The sequence below is a fragment of the Hyperoodon ampullatus genome (genome assembly GCF_949752795.1).
Source record: "Hyperoodon ampullatus genome assembly, chromosome: 3".
NCBI lineage: Eukaryota > Metazoa > Chordata > Mammalia > Artiodactyla > Ziphiidae > Hyperoodon > Hyperoodon ampullatus.
The window spans coordinates 62,951,709-62,969,376 of NC_136916.1; the positions used below are offsets into that span (position 1 = coordinate 62,951,709).

The window sequence follows — 17,668 nt, forward strand, 5'->3', positions numbered from 1 at the left end:
ATAACAGCAGCTAAGCTTTATTGATCATTCATATATGTCAGGCATAGTGCAAAGTATATTATATAATTATAACCCTTAAGGTTGTACTGTCACTCTACAGATGTGCAGAGGCAGGATGCACACCCTGGCAGTTATAATTCCAGAGCTCAAAACACTATACGACCTGACTAATAGCAATATTTTGTTTACTATGGACAATTAGAACTAAATAATATCTTACATACATTATTTAATTCAAAAACATTTTATCTTAGAATGACTGTCACACAGCATGTTCTATTATACTTCTTTCTCATCACCGTTACCAGTTCAGGCTTTTATCACTACACCACCACCCCCAATTATCTAACTTACCTCTACGGAACTTCTATGTGGGCCTGTGAGTTTAAAAAGTATTTGACATTACTAACTGTGACTTACTGTTTTAAGCTGGCATTCCTAACTAGTAAACTGGAACTTAATAGTAGATCTCCAGTTCTTACTGGCAGATCTTCAAGGTGGTTGCTACCCCTAAGATTTTCTTCCCACCAAGCGATGAAAGATAATAGTACTTTCAATCCTTTTCCAAGCAGGGTCTCAATAGCACATCTCTGTTTTCTCCTATCGAGTGCATATTCCTGGATTTCAAAACTCAGGACAAATGACAGGTAGCTCTTTCTCACAGAGAAGCTGACAAACATTGCAATAAAAATTAGTTTACCAAGTCCATTTTGCATAGGATATTATCTTTGTGCTATTTGATAGATTCTGCCTTAAAGGGATCATCTTTCTTTTGGTCTTATTTTCAACCGTGGACACATGTATTAGTATAAATATTTTAATCATCTACCTTGCAAAGTATCCACAAGACCTTTTTCAAGCAGATATCAAGACTGCCCAAGTGGACTGTGAACCAAAAACATCCTTGTGCAAAAACTTCATTAGTAGGTCTACAAAGGGGTCATCCATTTCATTAATTTTAAAACCCTGCTCCTTAAGCCCTAAGGATTCTTTGGAACAATTAGAGGATTCCCTCTCCCCCAAACAGCTCTACATTTATCTAATTAACAAATTAAGATTTGACTTATTTTTTAAATAAAAAGAAAAAAACTTTCTACTGCTATAGGTTGAAAGTTCCTAAATCTAATTCTTGCCCCAATCTAACACTTAGATATACCATGGTCCAAAGAGGCTGTAATGTAGTTTCCAACCCTCACCAGAATCCAAAATTCCTGATTCCTGTTCACTAATGTTCCATCTACTAAAATCTGTTCCTTCCCCAATTCCTCAGGAAATCCCAATATTCAGTCAACAATCTAAATCTATTCTCTTCTTTCATAATTACTTCTCATTTGTACTCTTATCTTGTTTCGGGTCTTCATTATCTCATAATTCCACAATTAGGTAGTACCTCCACCTCCACAATGAGGTGGAGGATCAGGTTATATTACTTACCTACTGCCCCAAACACCAGCAAAAATTATTGCTGCTTCTGTTGAAAAGGGATAGCAAAACTGTATACAGAATGCTTCTATTAAAAATTAGTGGAGTGGTCCCAGGAATTATTTACATGGCTAAATAGTAAATGTATAAACATTTAAGATTTCCACCAAAAAAATACGACTGAGGATAAAAATACAGCAATATATTGTTCTTTTTCCATTTAATGAAGCTTTTCCCTGTTTGGAATGAGAAAGGTCCTCTCAGTGTGCCAATTTCTATATCAAGAATTCAGTCATCAACATAATTCCCTTCAGTGACAGTAACAACAGATGTATCCTAGAGGCTCCATACACTTATATAAATGAAAATATCTGTCACTCCAATTACTATACTCAAAAAATGAAGGCTATAAATATCACGATGAATTATAACATAATTAATACTACTAGAGCATTACAGCCTGTAAATGACATATCTACAAAGAACAAGCTTTGAAAAGATACACAACTACTGACAGTGCTTATTCCTGAGGAGTGGGAATTGAGGGGTAAAAGGGGGAACTTTAATATTTTACTTAAAATACCTAAGTATAATTTGAAATTATCATGTTAAGCAAGTCCTTTCCTAATTTTTTAAAATCCAATAACTTTCCTTCTTTTTCAAAATTTTAAATTAAATAATTCCATGTCAAAATGTTGTTTAATCACTATCCAAGGTAGGAAGAGTCATCCCCTCTGCCTGCTAATAATGCCTCCTGTAGTTACCTATATTTATTCTTTTAAAGTTCAACCTGATGAAAACTTCATTGAATTCTAGGCAGAGGCAGCTGACAAGCTTATGTATCTGGTTACCTCAGGCTCACCTGGTACTACTGGGCCTTGTCAAGTTTTTCCAATGGTGTATTTTGAGAGTTTAAGACTTGATACAATTCTTGAGCTTTTTCAGTGACAAATGGATAGTGTTGCAGAATGGTAAGGTGACACTCTTAAGACACTACTAAAAACACATTCCACTTAAATTCTTTCCCATTCTGACTTTAAATAGCTGGTAAAATTTACATACCTGTTACTGAAATACAAATGCCAACAAGCTCGTACTTCTGGCTATTTCTGAGCAGTTTTCACTATAGTTTAATGTTGTTTCTAGAGTTAAGAACTACTACTCTGTATACTCTAATGAGTTTTTTTTTCTTTAATGCTTATCAAAGTTTGCCCTTTCATCCTACAGCTGTAAAATCTGATTACCCCTAACACTACCCCCACCCCATAAGTGAATTTTAATGTCTACCTGCCACAGAGTAGCAAATTATATGCTCCATGGGCATACATTCCAGAATGTTTCATGTGCACTCCACAATAAGAGGTACCCTTGCAGGGTTACCTCTAAAGCACTAAAATTTACCAGCCCACACCAACTACACCTCACACAGTTCACAATCAATATTCATTACTAGCTGCCTGCCTGGAATTCTTTCTGCCTTGATGTCCTCAGTTCCTTCAAGAATTAACTTCCTTTGTAACTAGGCCTCGAAGCCTAGCTAAGCTGTTTCTGAGAAATGTGGACATTATGACCCTGTGGGGATTAAAAGATTTAAAAAGCATGTTAGAAAAATCTCCATATAAAGAAAACCATTAAACAGCTACTAGGAAAAGCAAAAATACCCAGAAGTCACAATATGCAAACACACAGCTCAAAAATATCAGTCAATTAAGCTAAATTTTGTCTATTAGAAGTATAATAGAATTTGCTACCTCTGTGCCCCTCAAAAGGAGTCAAATAAAACAGGACAAAGAATTTAAAAGTGCCAAATGTTTATCTAGAAACAACTGAAGATACCAGAAAGGACAGGACCAAGTAGATATATGGGTAAGAAGACACTAAAGTTGAGATAGGAGAAACTGGGGGTGGGGGCTAGACCTTACAAAAATAATATATACATATCAGTAAAACATAGGGCTCAAAATCATATTGTGGAGGAAAACAAAGGTGAACAAAAGAATCTGAGGACAGGAACAAAGAAATAAAGCACAGGTATTGCTTTAACCATTTAGATCAATTGTGTTAATTACTAAAGAAAAATGAAAGTTAAAAAAAACAGTTTCTGCTGCTAAAGTATGAAAACAAGATGTACGATAAGATGTATATGCTTCTAAAACATTTTACACGAACCAAGAAAATGTAAAGCTTTCAAAACATTCACTGGGCAATTGAAAGAAAATCATACACCAGAGTTTCCTAGTAAAAATCATGTTGCTAAATTTCTAACTCAAGTAACAACTATAAAAATATATCACTTCTATAGCATAATCTAATTTTGAAGGTGCAATAAAGTACTGCAGTACTAGCAAAATTACCTGCTCCAACGTTACTTCAAAAATAAATAAATATGCTAAATAAAGATCATTGCTCTGCTAAGATTGAAAGCTAACCTCAAAGACTAAGGAGGCTATTCTACTGAAATAGTTTGGAATCCGTAAGTTTAGTATTACAAGCGTCAGGCTCCAAATAGCTTAAAATGATCAGGCTCCAAACACCTTAAGTGGTAGGGAGGTTGTGTGTTAACCTAAAATTTTCATTTTAATTACTTCCTTGTTTCTGTTAAAATTAAGAAGCAAAACCATTTCACTATAAAGCATAGCTAGCTTTCAAACAGATTAAAAAGTAAACCAAGATAACTGAAAGGATATTAGTGGCAGAGAGAAAATCTTATCAAACATTCATCTTGTGTCAGCTATCATGCTAGTTCACTTATGCATGCAATCTCATTCTAGCATGTGAAGGTGTGTATTATTCCAAATAAACAGATGAGGAAACAGAGTAAGAGGCTTGGCAAAAATCAAGACTCCAATCCAATCTCTTAGGCTTCAAAATCCATATCATAATTCTTTGGTAAAGAGGACACAAAATGCGGGCCCATTGACAGTTTTATTTGACCAGCACAGTATTTTTAAAAGCCCAGCTTTCAGTGTTTTCAGTCAAAGCATGCATTATATTCTCCACTTTAGCAAACAGTACTTGCCTAGCTCCTATGGTAAACGAGTTTGCAATCCCTGCTTTAATGCATGTCAACAAAAAGAATAAAAACAAGTGAACAGCTGCTCTCCTTGCCTGTCCATTCCTAGAAGAGGTGTGACTTTGACCAGGGGTTGTCCCAGGAACTAGGTGCTGTAATCCTTTATCAGGATACTTACAAGTGCAGACACAAAATGGAGATATTCTCAACAGGGGCTGCTCTGACTTTTATGGAGCATTCTGAAAATTTGTGGGTATATTTTTGGTTAACACAATGATTGGGACAGCATTACCAGCCTTTAGTGGGCTGGGACCAGGGATCTTCAATATCCCACAAAGTAGGAAAAGTCTTGCACAACAAAGAATTGTCCCTCTTCCTACACAACTTTCAAATGACATTCAAGATGAAAACTTGGTCTGAACCTAGAACCTAACTCTGTTTTAAATACACCACAAAGTATTCTTGCATGGTTTTAATCATCATTCAACTTTCCAGGAATGCAGTTACTGTGTAAAGTGAGGATAGATTGTACTTTTGCTTCATTTGGAACTTTACCAAGAGTTGTTCACCTTTTCAGAAAATCATTATCAACAGCAATGCCACCTGTGATATTTGAGTCACTATTACAGCACAACTAAGTCTGCACTTGTAGCTGTCACATTCCTGGTTTTTCTACATATGGACAAAACAGCAGACTACTTCATTGTCTTCCTGTGTAGTCATGCCTGAGCATTTAGACTGAACTACTGAATAAATATTTTACCAAGTTGTTTTCTCCTTTATATTACATTCAAGGGATTACATATATATTTTTTCTTCATAGTGTGTATGTAGGTTAAAACACCTATGAATTTCACTTCAGGATAGCAAAGGTGAGTTACAAAAATGTGTTATAAAGAGAGGATACAAGAAAGATACCTGACATTGCTTTCTGTCACATACCTGGGGGAGGGAGAGAAGGAGGATGAAGGGTAACACGGTGTCCCTGTAACTAGGTTTAACTTGAGAACAGTACTGGGAGGTACATAACAAAGATTATAAAAAATTAATATTCACCTTCCCTAGCAGAGGGAGATAATTCAGTGAAAAGCCTAGTCTGGTAACAACCATCTAAAATGCACATGTTATGATATGATACAGTCATAAAACCAACCCTGAAATAATCTGGCCCTTCTCACTAGAACTTTATTTTCCTCTTCACTTTCCTATGAACTACCAGAGTTGTAGTTAACCTATTAAAAGTAAACACTTTATAAGTACCAGGCCCTATAATTCAAAGCTATACATACATGCCACTGTACAGTAAAGCAGTTTATAAAGCACTTTCCATACATTATCATCTAATCTCATAAAAACCCTACAGATTAAGTATTATACTAATTTAAAAAGTAGAAACCACAGGAACTGAAATAGAAATAGAATTCAAGGCTACTACCAAATCCAGCGCTCTTTCCATGCAACTACATTGCCCCACAAAACGACCTTTTGAACATAGTTTTTATTTACATTTTACATTTACAAGGGTGACAGACTGTATCGATTTACTTATCCAGTACTACTGTCTCCAACTCGGTTTTAGGCATCAAAGTTAAACTATATTAATTTTCTAGTTTCATAAAAACCATGAGTTATTTTTAAAACTTCTTAAAACTGCCTTAAATATATTTCAAATAAATGTTTAAGTATAGTTATGATTATGCTTTATGTTACTTAATATCATTCACCCTGGAGCCTATTACACTGTTCAATTCTTATTATTCTTATAGCTACCTCACCCCAGTCCACACCAAAAGAAAAGGTAGATCTCTTATACTGAATGACTGACACAGTGACATACCTCTGATCAAAGACCTTACAATAAATCTCATGAAACCATGATTTTTTCTTAGTACTGAAATTTAGCAATAAAGAAATTACATCCCTCATTCACTTCCCCTGACTCTCTAAATCGGGTGGTTATAATTAATCAAGTTAAAATTATTCTGAACCCACTAGGAAGAAAAGGGTGTGGTCAGTCACATCTTCATTCATTCCTTTTCTTCTTTCAAGACAAAAATGCAAATATGTTCCAAGTCCCTAAGCAAAAACTGAAAAAGGACAATCCTTGAACCAATAGCCCCAGAAACATCTCTATCATATACCCTCAGACAATAGTGCCCTAAATTTTTAAATATTTTAGGTAAGGAGAGAAAAGGGGAATTGCTAAAAACAAAACAAAACAAAACAAAAAAACAGCCTGAGGCCCTCTCCTCACACCCTTCTTGAAAATAGCTTTAATTTTTAGGGAATAAATGAAAAACTTACTCTGTCAAATGTAAGGTAGCAGAATTGGAAAAAAAAAACATATAGAAATGTGATGTAACCAGAATAAAATAATACTACCCTAAACTATACTTACTCATACAAAATTTGCAATGTAACATGATTTTGCTCATATTAAATCTACTTTTTAAAGGTTTCTTTTAATACACAAAAACTCACCAAATTACAAGACTCTTTGTTAAGTTCTAAATGGAAGGTCAAAACAGCAAAAAAGACATTCTTCTAGGATCACCAGATGTACAAAATAAAAATTCTTAGTTGTTTATCTGAAATTCAAATATATATGGGTGTCCTGCATTTTACCTAGCAACCCTACAGTCTTCGAGCTAATTAAAGTGAGCTCCCATCTCTACCAAAGTACTGCAGCACCAGCTCCACTCATAGAACAGGCTGGGGCTTCTGTCACAGCAGTATTTTGACTGAGAAGCCTTAAGAGTTAGTCTGGAAGTGCTCATTTCCTGATGATAAGCCTTTCTTAATAGCTAAATTTACCACACAAAAGAAAAGTCTAATTTCTAAGAGCAAAAGGTTAAACTTTTACTAGGTTCCATCCAGTCTAGTGAATGAACTCTTACAAAGCTTATGCTTCTGTGTGTGAAACAGAGATTGGAAAAATTTCAGTGTAGATTTTTGATAACTAAACAAAAAAGTTGCTTATGAAGGTTACAATAAACAGAATCCTGTTTAAAGTATTACAGGCAGGTCTTAAAAGCTACTTTAATGGATTCCAAAGTTAATCTACCATTTTTCTTGAATTCATAATCATAGAAATTTAGAGTTAGAAACTAATTTCTGACCCTTAAAAACTTCTGGAAAGGGAATTCCCTGGCAGTCCAGTGGTTAGGACTCTGGGCTTTCACTGCTGAAGGCCTGGGTTCAATCCCTGGTCAGGGAACTAAGATCCTACAAGCTGAGTGGCATAGCCAAAAAAAAAAAAAAAACTCCTGGAAAGCCCATCTCATTTCCTATCATTCCCATAAAGGTTTTTTTCTCCTCTTGAACTCCTCAACGAGTAATAGACATAACAGAAAGAGATACTCTCTTGTTTTATGAAGTCCCTGTCAACCAGCTCTTTGCCCTACTTATAATGGCTCTAACTATGAGTGACTGCAAATAACTCTATTCTTCTGCTAGTTTCATTTAAATCACCTTTTAAATACTAAACCTATGCTTTTCTTCCCAGTGGTCTAGGCCACTGCTCTTTGATACAGCCCATCCATCTTTGGAGACTGCCTAATTCCCTTACTTCATTTACACTGCTACCTTGAAGGTATTAATAGATAATCACATCCCCCTAGTGCTCCCTTTTCCTAATTTTAGCTCCTTCAGGCTTTTCTCCTAAGTCTCATGCTACCATCAATGTAGAACTATCTGCATCTTTTCCTAAATGTGGTTGGAAAGTGTTCGTAATTACTTGGAGTTCAATCCTAGTAAGAAAATAGAAACCATAATTTTGATATGTGATCACTATCTTCTTTGTCTAAGGGTAATTCAATGACAGTTCACTGCAAGTTATTTGAAACCTCTTTATACTTGCTCTTTTCCAGCTTCCTGGTTTGCATTAAGGCCATTTATTTCATCTTCCTTGATGAATTATTTGAGATTCAGCATAAACAATATTAATTTCCGTGCTGGAGCTGCTTAGCTATTTTTTCCAGGTGCTCCACAATGGTTTCCAACCTGTTAAACTTGTATAATCAAAAAATTCTAAATTAAATTTAACATATTCATTCAATCTATGGATTGAAAATTATTTCACAGATAGTTGCCAACACAGTACAGGACATCTTGCCTTTTTTTCCTTCAAGAAGCAATGTCTAAAAATAAGAAAATAAACTTGCTACTCTAGGATCTTAAACAGGAAAGGCAAATGACTCTTCAGTGATGGTTCTGCTTTCCATCTCTTCCCTTGGCCAGTGTTCAAGTCATTCTGTACTCACCAGAAATGTGTAAGCATTCAGCTCAGAATAAATTGTAGTGCTCCCAGTCCTGTACTCAAGCAATAACTCAAAGGTAAGGCCAGGGAATAATCACTATAAGCGCTAATTTAAAAGAAAGGACAACTAAACATACTGGGAAACTTGTGCTTTGCTTATGATATTCAAATTATTGCAGCTTTCCCTTTTTCTGAAATTCAAATGGAGAGGGGGAATCAATATTATATAAGTAATGGGTAACATATTAATTAAACAATGCTATATTTTCTTTACTAATGATGACTAATAACAGTACATGCTGATATTACTGATAAATGCCTCGCGAAAGTCCTTATGTTTACAAAAATCATCATATTGCTTCAGACTACATAGTATATAAAAATAAAACAAACCTATTCCATACTTGAAAATGCTCTGTTTTTCAAACATGAGTCTCATAGCCTGTTAATGAATTACGAAATCAATTTAGAAGGTCACAATGGTTTCCTTCAAATACATTAGAGTAAGAAAAGATATTATTTCACAAAACGTTACATATTTCTGCATATACTTAGTCACAAATAAAGTCTATTTCTTTATCTGGGTCAAGACAAAAGTTTGAAAGCCTTTTGCTAATGGGCTTTTATACTTTTAAAGTCATTGCAACATAGTTACATATGAACCAAATTATTTCTATTTTACTTACGTAAGTTAATCCCTAACTAACTACATTTCAGCACCTAGAAAATTTTAGTTTGTAATGTTAATTTTTCAGGTTATTTTTAAATTAATAAGCAGCAAGGTTGTGGCTAATAACTGTTGACACTACATGACGATTAGATGGGAGTTTATTACATTATTCATTCTACTTTCTAATGTTTGAAATTCTAACAAAATGTAAAAAAGAAAAAATCGGAAATGGACCTACCCAATAAGGTAGTATAACCAATAAATTTATAAACTGAGACTTTGACACTCTGTTTCTAAGGAATATCAGTCTACAAACTTGCTTAGATTTAATTCAGGTAACGCTTGGGTTGCCCTGTTCAACTATAATGGACAGGTTTAAAGGTCTTTAACAAATGCATAGGGACAGGAGAAATTAATTCATAAACAGAAAGCAAAACTTCTCAAAGGATAACATAAAAATACAATTAGTTAAGTGTGCTTCACTGCCTCTTCAACAGTCAACTACTTTTCAACCAACAAAGAGAACACAAAATATCTACCTACCTGGCAGTGATTTTCACTTAATTGTTTAATTCACACTGGCAATTTTCCTAGCAAGCTTAATATGCGATCTCTATAACAGACACCATTCTGCCTTCTTTGAAACATGAACTACAAGTGTTGTCTGAAGTAGGTTTACAGGCAGTTGGATTTCAAAACAGTGCATGGCCTCAAATCAATTTTCCTTAATTCCAAAAAGTTAGTTTCAAAAAATTTACTAAAACAAAGTATTCTCTCTCTAGGCCTTTTAACCATTAGAAGCAGTACCTAAACTGTAAGGTCCATAGCACTGTGTAATTTTAGAACTGGAAGGGAATTTACACATCATGTAGTCTAGTGGTTTACAAATACTATCATCAGGAAGAAAAGAAAAATCGATGACATAATTTACATATGCAAGCACACTCACTTTTTTTTTTTAATGTATCTTACTGCATATGGAACATTTTGCCTTGTTAGTATTCTGTCGGAAAGGACATTTTGTCTTGTATTTTATATTTAATCACTTTTAGAATGTGAGTATACATTTGGATAGGATTAAAACTATGGGTGCAATTTGGAACTTTATGTTTTCTAATAATAGAGCCTTACACAATATACAGAATCCTGACACCTTCAGAGTGATCTCAAATCATCTCATTATATTTCACTGTCTAGTCAATTTGAAGCAATAGTTGGGTGTAACAATGATATGCATCAAGACAAAGCAAAGGGAAGCAAAGCATATCCAAACTGACATACTTCTGGAAAAAAACCATAAAGCATACCATAAGGTTCCAGTAAATAAGATTATTTAGAAAGAAGGTTAGTCTTAAAACATTCCATAATTGTTTCCAGAAATGCAAAAGAATACCATTCAGTACTTTTTAGTACAAGGAACTTAACACAATATGTTTCCATCAAAGCCAGCCACAGCTTTAATGAAGAGATAAGACTAGGTTTTTTTAATTTGAAACACAACGAAAACAAGAAACAAAACAAAAAAAACAGTAGATGTGTGAGGAACATCAAATAAATCTACCACCGACTTACTGTATGCAAATAAATGTAGATAACCAGGGGAATTCTTTAAGTATTTAGTAAACCCCCGTTTCCACACAGACCAATTAAAAGTTCCCAACAATAACGAAAAAGTAACCTCAAGTTAATTAAGTTTGATTAATAAACGTCTATTTTTGCATATACACAAAAGCAAGCAACAACAACAAAAAAAATTAGGCCTACTTTCAATTTTAGACAACACAGTAAACTGGAATTGTACAAATCCTGACTCTTGAATAAACCTGAAAACCATACAATTTACTTGTGTATTCAATTTTTTAATGTAAACATCAATACCTTTGGAATAATGTTTTTACATAGGAGCAGTACAGTATTTTACTTTAAATTCAGTGAGAAGTTTACTTCTATATATATAAGCCTATAAAATGCAACAGTTTATATTCAACTAGTTTTACTGGAGAAGTTTCCTGCTTTCACAAAGCTAATCCTTACCAACTAAAATTAGGAATTCCGGGGGGAAAAAAATCCACAAGAACCTCACAATTTAAAAATGCATTATCTAAGGTGCTTAAAATTAAGCTCCATATCACCAATGGCATTTATAAAAATTCATGTAAAATGATAGTGTTTTGTTTAAAGAGGAACACTGAAAGGAAGGCCAACTGTTCACAGGCGGTGATTTTGCATCATTACATATTTTAATTTTGATGTTCGGATATACTTTAGAGGACCCTGGTCTATTTATTCTTTCTAACAGATTCTATTTTTCCAGATGCTTGTCAAAGGAAGATTCATTCCTCATTCTTGCTTCCTGTTTTTCTCCTTGTACTATTAACTATAGCCTTTCTTCTGTCTTTTCTCTTAGAACTTCATTCTCTACTTCTGATCCTGTCCAGACTGTGCTCACTGTAAACAAACTGAATAGACTGCCTCAGAAATTTTTTCACACAATTCACTTCTTCCAAAATTTCTTTGCATAATTTTATTCAAGCTTTTATTGAACATCTCCTGTGTGATATCCAAAACAGTCTCATTATTTTCCTACATGCTTCATTTGTATAGATACTAACACCTTATCTCCTTCCCAAATTGTCTTGAAAGAACACCTTTACATAGAGCCAGCAAAATTTCAGATTTTAAATATGAAGCATCTTATTTTGAAAAAGTAGCTCAAACTAAATAAATGAAAAACAATGTCCAAATTGACAGAGCACTTTTCTAGTCATATCTGATCATCTCTGCAGGCCCAGTTAAATATTTACTTTTATTAAAAAAATTAAAATACAGACAATACAATTACATTTTGTCTTTTATTAATGTCTAAAGGTATACTCCACAGGAGGAGAACATGCTTCACATTAAAATTGTATTAATGAGAAAAATCAAGGGATTCCTTCAAGACAAAACAGTCTAATTTTTCATGAGGATCTGTATAACTCACACAAAGTCAGACCTGTAATGAACTTCAATCTTAATTTATGGTAAATGTTTGGACTGTAGGTTACATTTACATATAAATGCTTTTATTGCCTTTTATTGTTTTAAACCTTGGTATACTAACACGTTAAACTCTGTTATGTCTGACAACACAAAAACCTACCTGCATCTTTCTCTAGTTTGGATCCAGGAATCTTGAAAAACAAAGACTAGAGCCCAGGAACTGATCCTGATGTTGTAACATGGCCTTAGCACCCTCGTCCCCTGACCAGTTTCTCATGCCTGGGTGCTTCATTACATCAGTAGTGACACTGTTGTCAGTTGCCTGAGAGTCTGGAGGCTTATGATCTCCTTAGGAAATGCTAATAAATTCCAAGGCAAATAGTTTCTTCCGGTCATTTAAAATCTTATTTGGACTAATTATGTTAAGATTTGTTGCTTGATATTTGGCATGTCATTTGTGCCACAGCTGCTATAGATAACACGTCTTCCATTGCTCATTTTAGTTCACCCAAAGCAGAGATGCACTATCAATAGCAAACGTCTAAAAACATACTCAGGGAGAGAAACTGCCAAACCGCTGAAGCAAACAGCACTTGACAGAAAAGAAAAAGATTCATGAATCATCTAATGCAAATACTGGCACTGTTACAAAGCACAATGTTCACAACTATCTAGTATCACCCAAGCAAAATGGTGTCTTAAAATTTAGATCATTAATAAACTCATTTTAGATCATTCAACTCATCTTCTCCCCCTAAACAGTGTTAATTGTCTATTTTTATATTTTCAGTATGAATATATTACATTTTTACACTTCACATTCATTCATCAGTTAACATCTCCAACACTTCACTGTGTGCCAGGCACTACATTCTATTTCTCTTATTCACAACAATGAGATGCTATGAAAAGGTGCTACCTAGCCATGAAAAGATATTTAGTTCACTGAAAGAGAAAGAAAACCATGAAATCTCCCAGACAATGAAATGAAAGTATGAACTTCCTCACCAGAATCTACAATTGCAGAGGCAGCACAGCTGGTCACTTTTATAAAAAAGTTACATAAGCAAAAAGCACAAATCTGGGGCCTTCAAATGGCCTACTTAACTTTTTTCAAGATGACAGTGAGCAGCATTAACAATTAAATGCTTGATATATACATGAAGAAAAATAATTAATAATGGTATTTTTAAAGGATAATAATAGTAATAGATAACATTTACTCACTATAGTAAGCAAACATTTAGTACATATAGTATTGTTATGCTACATATAGTAATGTAGCATATGTTACATATAGTAACATATGTTACATAGAGTAACAAGTGTTACATATAGTAAAAATTTACTCCCTACTGAGACTCACTATATGCCAGGCAGAAACCTAAGTGCTTTATGGTCATTGTCTCATTTAATTCTCACATCATCTCTAGGGGATTGGCATTATTATAAACCCCATTTTACAGATGATAAAACTGAGACTTGGAAGTATTAAGCATCTTACTCAAGGTCACTCAGCTACCAAGAGATGGGACTCAAACCCAGGTCTATCAGGATCCAAAGTCTGTGCTCTTGATCATCATACAATACTGTCTGGTTTACACTTATTCGATTTTAATTTCACTCTAAAGCTTTCAAAGTCTTACCAGGAAGGTTATATTTTAGGACAGGTTTCTTCCTTTAAAATGACACGTTAAATAGGATTTTACTTGAAACTATGGTCCTACAAGTCTAACTATTTGGATGGGAAACAAATTCTATCTGAATGAAAAACCCTGAATCTCTACGGTAATGGGTCACAGCTAGAAGAGACCTTGAGAGTCATCTAGTCCAAATTCTTCATTTTAGGAATAAAGAAAAACATCTATACTCAGTCTAAACTACCACATAATCCAGAAATACTTCGGTTTGGGGACTTTTTTTAAAAGTCATCATTTTAAATAGATAATCCAACTTTTCACCATCATCCAGAGCATAGTATCCATTTCTGAAAAACATTATAAGAAAATACAAACTCCATGACATGAGGTCAGACGATTGTAGAGCTATTACCAATTGAAAGCTTTAATCTTACAGACATGCTATAAAAAGCTATAAAATGGCATCCTTACCTACATGGACTCAAACTCAAAAAAATAGCCATTTCTTCCTTGAATTAAATTTACATTCATTTGGGTCAACTACAAGCTCAGCTTCACTTCACCAGTCATGTCATGTGACTGAATTCAAGCTCATTTCAAGGAAAAGGCTGCACTATGCTGTATTTAGAACACATATCACTGAGAATAGCCAGATGAGTCTTTGTAGGCCCATCCAAAAACCTTGCTTTAGTTGCTAAGAAACTACAATTTCACCGTATTATAAATTTTTGAAGAAGCTATGCCAGCACAGAGATTGAACATGTTAAGATCAAAAATCTCTCACCTATTGTGCCAAATGAAACCTTGCTTTTTACACAAATTGAATAGCTGAAATTAGTATTAGGCTTAAGTCATATTGTTAACACAGACTAAAAACTGATAAGACAAATCAAACTAACTCTACCTTGCCTTCCTTAGTGGCCTCATGCTTTGGAGGAAAATAGGGAAAATACCCAATATGCTTCGTATATTCAATGCTAGAGACAGAAAAATGTTTCCTTCCTGACCCCTGCAGTGATAATTCAAGTCCATGAAGCATACATAAGATTTTATTTACACAATTTGGTATGACAAACACTTACATTTAACTGATGCTTTTTCGATCTTTACTGATATACACTGTAATCTTCAGCATTTTAAGCCTAGATTCTCCTTAGAATGCTTAACTCCATTCGCTTTTTTCTTTAATGAAAGCCATTTTAATTTCAGCTATTCCAACAAGAGTAATTTTAAATTGTTCTAGCATAACAACAAAGAAACACCGAAGAATTAACAAAAGAATTTATAGTTCACTCTTCAGTACAGTCATGTATGACTGTAAACTTTTTTTACAGAAATTTTTTCATAAATGTTTTCCTATAAAAATATTTTTTAAACCTCTTAAAGGCTGTTTCCACAAGAGCAGAAACGGGTTCACAATACTTCTAATCTCATCTCTGAAAGATCAATTCAGCAGCTGAACTGTAACACATACCTTTAACAATCGGAATCTTTTTTGTCTAGATCCCCCCTCACCATACTTCCCCACCGTTTCTCCATCTTCTCTAAAGAGCTTCAATTCAAAACCCAATTCTCTCCTTTCCACTGTACCCTGCACACATCCCAGGGACTACTTTTATGTTCCTCAGAAATATTGTCTCTTCTGTCTTGAAACTTTTCGATCTTAAAAACCCACTTCCTCCATCTCTCTCTCTCTCTCTCTCTCTCCAGTGACTGCTCTCAATCCCACCACTGCAGTTTCAGCTGTGTGTCCCTGCCTTCCCAAAGGCCCCAACCAATATCAAACAGCACTTGCCAAAACTCAGCTCCTCCCTTCCCTAATATATCCTCCACACTGCAAACCAACATTACACCCCCGGCTTCCTGCATTTTACTCCCTTCCCTTATTTTCTGTCTTCCCCCAACCCCATCTCTACAGCCAGAAACCCTTATTTCTATAATAAATAATTCCCCCTACCTCAGTTTCAACCCTTTCTCCCCATCCTCTTCTCCTTTTTACTCTCCTTATTTAGAAACTCCTTTTTGCTCTCCCAACCACTACCCTAGAATGCCCAACACTGCACCCTCCTTAGTAAACCCAGTTCTCTTCCCCCATCTCGTTTAGAGCCACTGCTGCTCCTCTTTCCAAATTCCCTACTGCAGTCAACCCACTATCTTGGCTTTCCACCCACCTTCCCTCCACCTCCACAGCCAAGGCTCCCTGATTCTTCACCCCCTCCTTAAGACTCTAGTACTCTGCTCAGTATTCTTCAGTACTCCCTTCCCCCCACGTCTCTCTTATTTTTTAAGGATATCACCAGTCTTACGGGGCCCCAGGAGAACCCTGGACGACCCCAGTGACCCCAGTGTTCTCTTGGGGAGCCTGACACCACTCTCCGTCACCTTAAACACAAATGCCTGTCTTGTGCCGCCTTTAAACGCTGCGCCCCCTCCTCGCCGCCCCCGCTACGCCAGCTCCTCACGTCGGCTTCCTCGGGGTCCCCTCCCCGACTCGGAGCGACAAGCCCCACGACGTGGAGCCTCTAAGTCAACAACACCTCAGGCTCTTATCGGACGCCCCCACCTCTCGGACAGGCGCCTCCGGTTCTCACACCAGCGCCTCTTCGAACTCCCGACAGGCATCTGCTCCTCTCGGGCCCGCAGCCCCCCAGACTCCGAATGCCGGCCCCCCTCCCCTGGCTCCACCACCTCCTCGGGCCCCGAACGGCCCTCTCCGGCCGCCAGCTTCCCTCAGCCCCCGCCCGGCCCGCCCCCGGCGCCCCGCTTACCGTTCTGAGCGGCGCCTGGCCCTGGGAGGAGGGAGCCAGAGACCAGCAACAGCGAGAGGGCCAGGGCGCTGGGGAGCGACGAGCCCGACATTCTCCCTGCAGAAGACCGAACACCGAACGGGCCGAGGCCGGAGCCGGGGCCGGGGAAGGGAGGGGAGGGAGGGAGGGGGCGGGCGAGCGCGCGAGGGAGAGAGCGAGGGAGGCAGCCGTGGCTCGGCTCCGTCCTTCCCCGTCCTCCTCCTACCGCCGCAGCGCCCAAGCCTCGCGAGACCTTCGCTCCCGGCCGTGGGCGGCTGAGGAGCAACGGCGTCAAGGCTCGCGAGAAGAGGCGGTCTCAATCGATCCTCCTGCCCCTCGGACTCCGCGTTCCCGCCCCTGCAGAGGCTGATTGGCCTAGCGCGAGATAGGTCACGTGCCAGGGGCGCTTCTGGCCACGTGACGGGGAGGGGCGGAGCTCCTGTTTTCGGCCCTGGGGAAGGGAGAAGTCTGCGTTCTGCTTATTCCTCTGTGAATGCGGGGAGCGCACATAAATTAGAGGAAGCCTTGGGAATATATTTCTTCGCCCATCCTGCCTTTCAGTTGTTGGAGCTCTTGGCTGCAAAATTTAATGCAACACCGACTCTTTTAAGCCTTCCTCTCATTGTTCCCTATCAAAGTCCTGCTGTTTCTTCCTTCTGGACTTTGACCTTAGACCCTCTACTGGCATCTGGCTTCAGCCTCCCATTTTAACCCCGTGTATTAACCTTCTAGGCTAAATGATGCACTCCTCGTGCCCGGTATTACCTTGTGCTTTACTGCCTCTACATCTGCTCCCTCAGCGTGGAACGTCCTCCTTTTCCTCGCCCTTCTATTCACCCTCCCCCATTTTGGCCTTATTTTAGCTACTTAGAATCTCAGGCCTGAAGTTCAACTAGA

At 37.0% G+C, this 17,668-nt stretch overlaps 1 protein-coding gene across 4 annotated transcripts in view; it reads right to left on the reverse strand.

Moving 5' to 3' along the window:
- Positions 1 to 16,844, reverse strand: part of NPTN (neuroplastin) — a gene marked incomplete at both ends in the record, with an annotated part of 53,838 nt that extends 36,994 nt beyond the window's left edge. For all 4 annotated transcript variants that reach the window (XM_079700429.1, XM_079700428.1, XM_079700427.1 and 1 more), the window contains one exon: positions 16,754 to 16,844. In XM_079700429.1, the coding sequence (XP_079556555.1) occupies positions 16,754 to 16,844 (91 nt within the window). The remainder of the gene's footprint in view (positions 1 to 16,753) is intronic.
- Between the last annotated feature and the right edge of the window lie 824 nt (positions 16,845 to 17,668).